This window comes from Salminus brasiliensis, chromosome 2 (genome assembly GCF_030463535.1).
Source record: "Salminus brasiliensis chromosome 2, fSalBra1.hap2, whole genome shotgun sequence".
Taxonomy (NCBI): domain Eukaryota; kingdom Metazoa; phylum Chordata; class Actinopteri; order Characiformes; family Bryconidae; genus Salminus; species Salminus brasiliensis.
In genome coordinates this window covers 18,557,239-18,565,139 of record NC_132879.1, presented here as the reverse complement: position 1 = coordinate 18,565,139, position 7,901 = coordinate 18,557,239, and the positions used below count along the sequence as shown (strand labels likewise).

General features: G+C 42.1%; 1 protein-coding gene across 1 annotated transcript; it reads right to left on the bottom strand.

The window, feature by feature from the left end:
• Positions 1–4,498: 4,498 nt before the first annotated feature.
• Positions 4,499–5,652, bottom strand: phlda2 (pleckstrin homology-like domain, family A, member 2). The gene is made up of 2 exons (XM_072673622.1): positions 5,076–5,652; positions 4,499–4,866 (listed from the first exon to the last, which is right to left on the bottom strand). Exon 1 carries the CDS (start codon positions 5,515–5,517, stop codon positions 5,107–5,109), a length of 411 nt encoding a protein of 136 aa, XP_072529723.1. The 5' UTR covers positions 5,518–5,652; the 3' UTR covers positions 4,499–4,866; positions 5,076–5,106.
• Between the last annotated feature and the right edge of the window lie 2,249 nt (positions 5,653–7,901).

The following is a 7,901-nucleotide window of genomic DNA, read 5'->3' as shown; positions in this document are numbered from 1 at the left end:
AGTAATTGACATTTTATTTTACTTTCTAGGTAGAAATTACCTCAATGTTTGAGAATAATCTCAAATTCGACTTACTTTTGAGAGTAATCAGTGGTTTCTGCCAGTGGATGATTGTTCTACGTTAAAACCAAGTAAAATTAAAAACACTGATTCTCTCATCAGAATGGCAATTAGCACAGAGTGGTAGCAAGTTAGTTTTCAAAGCTGATGTGTTAACAGCAGGAAAAATAGGCAAGCGTAAGAATTTGAGCCACTTTGACTAGATGTGTGCAGTGGTCAGTACCTACCAAAAGTGATCCAAGGAAGGACAACCAGTGAATCGTCGGCAAAGACATGGGCACCCAAGGCTCATTGATGTGCGTGGAGATCAAAGGCTAGCCTGTCTGGAAGAGTCACAGAAGAGTTACTGTAGCACAAAGTGTCATGCTGGCTGTGATAGAAATGTGTCTGAATACACAGCACATCGCAGCATGATGCATATGGGCCTGCATATCCGCAAATCAGTCAGAGTGCCCATGCTGACATCTGTCCACCATTGAAAATACCTACATCAGAACTGGATCACCATGGACCACTGAGCAATGAAGAAAGCTGGCCTGTTCTAATGAATCATGTTTTATTTCACATGTGACTGGCCAGGCAAGTGTGCGCTGCTTACCTTGCAGAGATCCCACCAGTATGGGCTGTGGGAAAACAGCAAACCAGAAGAAGCTGTGTGATGCTCTGCTGGAAAGTCTAGAGTCCTGGCATAAACGTTGTTGCAGACTAAGTCACCTAACACCTTCATGTCAACGGTATTCCCTGGTGGCAGTGGGCCTTCTACACTGCAAAAGGTGCTCAGTAATGGTTTGATTAACATGAAGAGTTCAAGGTGTTGATCTGACCTTCAAGTTTCTCATGTATCAGTGTGATCAAGTATCCGTGGAATGTTATGGACAAACATGTCCCCAACAACATCTTACAACATGGATCAACAGGACCTCAAAGGATCTACTGCTAATGTCTAGATGCCAGATACCACAGGACACCTTTAGAGGTCTTGCGAAGTTCATGCCTCGTCGGTTCAGAGCCCTTTTGATGTCACCAGGGTGGCCTACACAATATTAACCCGATGGTTTTAATATTATGGCTGATCTGTGTATGTTTCAAAACTTGCCATCTGTTCGTGTTGAGTCATAAGGGCATGAACAATTATGACTCCCAGGATCTAAGAGTAACCTTGTGGGTGAGGCTTATCTGTTAGATATGGGATGGGGGAACATTTCCGTTCAGGGCCCAACCTTTAGCACATACACACACTCACTCCCGCACTCTCTTCTTTCTCACACATGAGTGGCCCTGGAGTCATATATTCTCAAGCAACTTCTCTAAATACCGTTGTCGAAGGCCCAGAAAGTAAACATGAAAGTCACACAGTGTCACATATACCATTCCTATTCATGTGATATGGTTTCATTGACAGTTACCGTTCTATGATTGCCCTTTTGTCCAATATTGACTTTAAGCTGCGCTCTCAACCTGGATTAATTATGAGTGAATGACCTACAAATAGGCCTATATTTACGAAAGGCCTATAAATGAATGGAGATGTAATTTGAGTAATATGTTTAATTTGCTACATTACCACACTTCTTTCTAAATCACACGTGAAATGAAGGTGCTTCAAAGGGTTCTTTGGCAATGCTAGGGAAGAAGCACTTTTGGTTCCATAAAAACATATTTGTAATAAAGATGGGTGAGTGTGAAGAACATTTATTCAATATAAAGGTTCACAAAAACACATCTCTGTTACAAACATGGTCTTTTGGTCCTTAATAGAACCAAAAGTGCTTCTTCTATGGCATCGCTCAAAGAACCATTGAAGTACCTTTATTTTTTAGAGTGCATATGGCGATGTTGCTAGAAGTAAGGAGTCACGGCCGTGCCTTCTGTTTCAGAACACAAGCTGAAGCACAGCCTCTCGGACTGTCCTGACCTCATGGTCAAGTGGCTGGAGGACGAACTGTGGCACAGGACGTTATGAAAAGGGCAATTAGCGAGACATATTTTAGGACAGGATCAGGCCCCGGTATTACTTCTTAGATCAGGATGTCCTTTGATCTACAGTGTAGTCTGATCCAGCATCAAAGGCTGGCGGCAAAGTAACTCCAGAGAGGAGCTCAGTTACGGTCACTCTGAAGCCTGGTCATACATGTTCACTTCCCCCTCGGCTCAATAGACTGGACGGCTGACAGGCTTTAATTTAAAGCTTAAAATACAGCATAGGGCTATCAGATTAACTCAAACAGACCTGGTTAGAGGCAGAGGGAGAAATGTGCTCACTTTAAGTCAAATATACAGTGCAAACGTATGGCAGGCAGAGTTTTCTTTAGTAATAAACAAGCTATGGCTTTTGGAACAAACACTTATATTCAGAAAGATCATATTATGCAAAAGAAATCTCAAATTGTTATACAGTATACAGTACAGACTTGTGTACTTTGCAAAATCTGAGGCAGTTATGTGTAAATCTGTTTATCTGGTTAGTAAGTGTTTGTTCCATAAATAAAAATCTATTAAGTTCAACAAAACGTTTGTTAACACCTTAAATGCTACTTTTTATGGCAGTGTGTTACCTTAACAATTTCCAGAAGTCTACATACAGTTATTATCCAATATCTAGTGTATCTAATCAGTCCTACATTATAGTAAATCAGTTGCTGATCAGCTGCTGGTGGAACTGAACAAATCCATACAGTCTCTTCTAACTCTATATAAACTAATTTATATAGGTTCACTAGTTAATATGGAGTTTTATATATTTATATATATTTTTATATATTTTATATTTATATTTATGCAACTTTACAGACAGAGGGGGAAAAACATAACTTTTTGGAAGATTTTATTCAGTCATTTCGGAGCTTTTCTATTGGAGATGAAACAAACCAAATCAGGTTTTAAATCAGAAAATTGAGATACAAGGTTTTGTCCGATAGAGATGATATATATGGGAAACCAACCCATATATACATAAAACACCCCAACACATGAAACCAACACTCATACTGGCTAGGTTTTGAAAGACTTTTAGATAGTACTGTTTATTCGTATAATATGATGGTTTGACAGCTTAGAGGTTGTTCAGTTATGGCTGCTATCCATTATTTATTCATTTATTCTCATGCATTCATTTTTTTCTGAAGGCTTTTAATATTCTTTGTCTTTGAATTGCCACTGTGTCTGAATGGTATAAATGTACTTGCTTTGCCTTTCCTCGTAATTTAGGACTAGTTCCGTTGGTCTATTTTTCATGAAATGTTCACGCAAGGTAAACAACTGGCTTTTTCATGTGGTGTAAAAACAGAGATAAGATTTGTTTCTAAAATTCCTGATATGCTCATTATTTTTTTGTCTCTTTTTACAGACCTTATTTAGAAACATCATTAACTTAGAAATACTGCTTAACCACAAAAGCCTGTTTGTATAAAGTTGCTAGATGATTTTTTATGTCTTAGGTCAGTCCTGTACGCAACACCAATGCAACTCGGCTGTTCACAAACCAACCGGTCAATTATACTCAAGACCTTTAGACCAGAGAGCACCGAGTGAAGTGCCTCTCTGTGCTGACTAACAATACGTAATCTGGACGCCGGCTTCCTGTAAGCCTGAGGTTACTTTTATTCCTCCTCCAGTTAATGAAGCGGCTTCTATTGAACCTCGGGTGGGTCACACTTTTTATGATAGTCTAATCTAGACTTAGTCGTGTTTATTGGCGCAAGCTTGTAAATTTCTCTCGTAAAGAGCTTGTAAAATGTATAAACTCACGAATCAACATAGTTCCAGTCTTATGTCAAGCTCTGAGTGCAACATTCTTCTCATTCATCTGCATTTCAGCATCCACTCAACCCACGCTAAAGAAGCAATGCAATAGAACAGGCCTATTGAGTTCCTTATCTCATATACTATGACCGAACATTTTAAGTGAATGAGTAAGAGCAGTGACAAGGGACTTTCCAAGGCCTGGAGGAATAGGTGAGGTTCTTTAAGGTGTCAGTAACTTAACTATTGTCTTGGGCGTTGGAAAGAGAAAGGGGTTCAATGGTTAATCCTAGCTTTATCCTAATCCTTATTATTTGTTTTTTTTTAGAAATTGGAAGCCAAATATTTAACTTAAAGAGCTTGTATTATTGAGGTCATTTGAAGTTTGTAGGTATGAGCACACTGTGTATGGTAGTAGTAAAATGTACTACATAAGGTTTTCCAACTTATTTTTTTAACAGAATTTTAGCTTGTCAGAAAATTAAGGTGTAGCAAATTTTACTTACTTAAAATCTTTAGTGATTGACCCTAAAAGTCTGTTTCTACTACATTACATTAAAAACAAATATTCTAAATACAAGTTTACATGGAAAAGTGAGGCTATCAGTTTCCCAACTGCAAATGAAAAGATTAACGTTAAGGTTTATGATCTCCGCTTAACCGAATAATGATTTCCAGTCGAATGGAATACTGTTGATTTCTTGAAAATTTATTTAAATAAATACATAGCGAAAGAGCACATGTATAATAACTTAATGACATACGCTAATACAATATTCATTGTAAGAAATAAATAAAACAAATGTACACAGTCGTCCAGGGGCGTCCAGTGGCCCTCGCATCGCTTTGAAAGTTCAAGGATTCAGTCTTGAGTGTCTGTTCTGAGTGTCTGTAGAAATTCTTGCCAAAGAGTGGTGGTGGTGGTGGTGGTGGTGGGGAGCAGCTCCTCCACGGTTTCCCTCTCTTTTCAGCCGCCATCCCTTCTTCTCAGACATGTAGACAACGAAAGAGAAATGTCTCCACTTTGGTCCAAGCTTTCTTCTGGGTCCATTTCTCAACATCCCTCTACAAAGAAAAGAGGCACAGAACACTAAACCGCTGCCCAACGTTATGACACATTACTGAACAGCCTATGACACCTATCTGGGGAAGGCAACCCGGTGGCGTAATGGGCTGTAAAAAGACTGATGGTGAAATGTGAGATGGGTGGTGTGACACGCCTGACAGCCTCCATGCCTCATGTCCTCAAGGAGTGTGCGTATGGGCTAACTCACCCTGCTGCGTGGAGGAGAGCCTGGAGCGCGATCAGGGGGATCTGGCCATTCTTATGTCCTGCTGCGTTGTGGTCTCGGTGTCCTGCCTCGTTTTAAAGTCCTGGATGGCCTGCCTGTTCTGAAAGTCGATCAGGGCCATGGTGATCACCGCGTTCCAGCAGTTTTCCTCTCCCGAGCACCGGAAGTCGATCTCCTTGTTGTCCGTGGTCACGATGGTGAAGTAGACGAACTTGCCGGTGCGCTCCACGCAGTCCACCTTCTTGATGGACTGGAGCTTCAGCTCTTTGCTTTTGTTCTTCTTCTGCTGGTCGGCGTAGATGTTGAGGCTGTCTGTGGTGAGCACACACGTCTTCCTCTTCCAGAACTGCAGCAGGTTGTCGCTCCTCTTTTCCAGCTCGCCCTCCTTCAGGACTCGCGACACCTCGGACGCGGACATTTTCATGGTTTTACCAGACGGCCACTGGCCTTCCAGACCACAACAATCCAAAGTGAGCTCAAGGGTGGGCTTCCGAAGTCCTCGGCGCTTCTCTCCGAGCGTGCAAGTGTGTGAGAGACTACAAAGACGGTGCTGGGAATGAATGAAAGCGGGAGGCTATATAGTGTCAGCCTGTGATCCGCCTCCACTCCGTTACACCCTCTGTCTGCGGGCCAGCTGCGGCGCTCCCTCATTGGCTGAAGGGCGCACCAGTACAGCCAATGAAAGCGCAGGGTTGGGCCTCGTTAAATATTACACTAAATCTATAAGCAGCACTGGCCTTATAACCCAACCCTCACTGGATGAAAACGTTATTTGTTTGCCCTGTTATAACTGAACCCACACGTTGAACCTAAAAAGTAGCCAAACTGGCCATCTTAAAAGCTCAAGTTTATCAAGAATCAAAAAGTTAATCCAATTAAGGAAGCAGGTTGGCAGACTGTGGCAGACTTGGGTTTGATTACCTGGCTGGGTGAGAACACCACACTGCACCAATACGAGTCCTTGGGCTGCTAACACTACATTCTCCTACCTCCCACCTCGGTCGCTCTGGATAAGAGCGTCAGCTAAATGCTATGCAAAATGTAAATGTAGCCTGTGTGGTTGGTGTGGCACAACCCATAAAACCACTAGCTGCCAGAGCGCTATTGCACCATGTTGGAGATCAGGGTTTGCTTCCCAGTATGGGTGTGCTACACCAATAAGAGTCCTTGGGCAAGACTCCTAACACTGTATTGGCCCACTTCTGTAATATGGGTAACCTTGTAAGTTGCTCTGGGTAAGAGTGTCAGGTAGATGCTATACAAAATGTAAATGTAGCCAAAGGACCCTCTTTCTGTGTGGTTGGTGTGGTGCAACCGATAAAACCACTAGCTGCCCGCGAGCTATTGTACCATGTTGGAGACCAGGGTTCAATTCCCAGTCTGGGTGTGCTACACCAATAAGAGTCATTGGGCAATTCCCATCCCATTGTAAATATAGAGCAGTTAATATGGAGTTGGTCCCCCTTTGCAGCTTTAACAGCTTCCATTCCTCTGGGAAGGCTTTTGGAGCATGTTTGCCTTTTCATCCAGGAAAGCATTTGTAAGGTCAGACACTGATGTTAGACGAGAGGGCCAGGCTCACGCTCTCCATCCTAGTTCATCCCAAAGGTGTTTGATGGGGTTAAGGTAAGAGTCAGACTGACAAATAGAGACATGTGATTCGTCGCTCCACAGTCGGTGTGCTTTACATCAGTCCATGTGACAGTTGGAATTGTGCATTGTGGACACCCATGCCTTGAAGCTCCCGGAGCACAGTTGTGCTGATGTTAATGCTAGAGAAGGTTTGGGACTTTTATACACTATGCAAATCAGCACTCAGCGACCTTGCTCTGTAACTTTGTGGCCGAGTTGCTGAGGCTCCTAAACACTTCCACTTTTCAATAATACCACTCAGATTTCATGAACTGACTTGTTGCAATGATGGCTCCCATTACAGTACCACCCTGAAGTTCAGCAAGCTCTTTAGAACTGCATATTGTTTAACTAATATGTGTACATTTCTTTTCGATGCCTGTGGCCATGGTACTGAATGAACACCTGAATTTAGTGATTAAGGGGTGTGGTCAATACTTTTGTTCATATAGTGCAATTAAAGGGGAAATTCACCTGCATTTTTTGTGCAATACAGTTATTAAGATGAAGTGGTTGGTGTGGCGCAACAGATAATACCACTACCTGCTAGTGAGCTACCTCACCACGTAGGAGACTGGGGTTCGAGTCCCAGTCTGGTTGACTATGCTGTGCTACATCAATAAGAGTCCTTGGGCATAGACTCCTAACACTACATTGGCCCACCTCTGTAATACGAGTAACCTTGTAAGCCGCTCTGGATAAGAGCGTCAGCTAAATGCCATAAATGTAATGTAAATGTAAGATGTAAACAAAGTTGTTTACAGTTGTGAATGGATTCCATGTAAAGACGTTTAACAGCACACATTTCTTTACAGTGAACCAGGGGCCGCAATAGCTGTGTCTTCTTTTTTCTTTTGTCAGAAAGTGTTTCTAAAGGTAAAACAGGTCAATCTGAACCATATAAAATGACTTAATGTGGCACAATGTGAAAACAATGGAAGACGCCACACCAGTCATCAAGTGATGGGGTGAGTCGAGAAGAAAGGAAGTTGAGGTAATATCATAATCAACACAGTCACCAGATTTGAACAGCACTAGGAACTTGTGGGACTGTGGCGGGGAACACATAGAGAAGAAAAAAGTGAACTGTATGGTGTGTGTCTATGATCATGTCAGTGTTTGAGCAATTAAGCACTGGGCTACAATGTCCAATATGTCTGAAAAAATAATCATTCC

Bases quoted from the DNA above. Each gene is read 5' to 3' on its own strand.
- phlda2 (XM_072673622.1), bottom strand. From the start codon at position 5,517: ATGAAAATGTCCGCGTCCGAGGTGTCGCGAGTCCTGAAGGAGGGCGAG.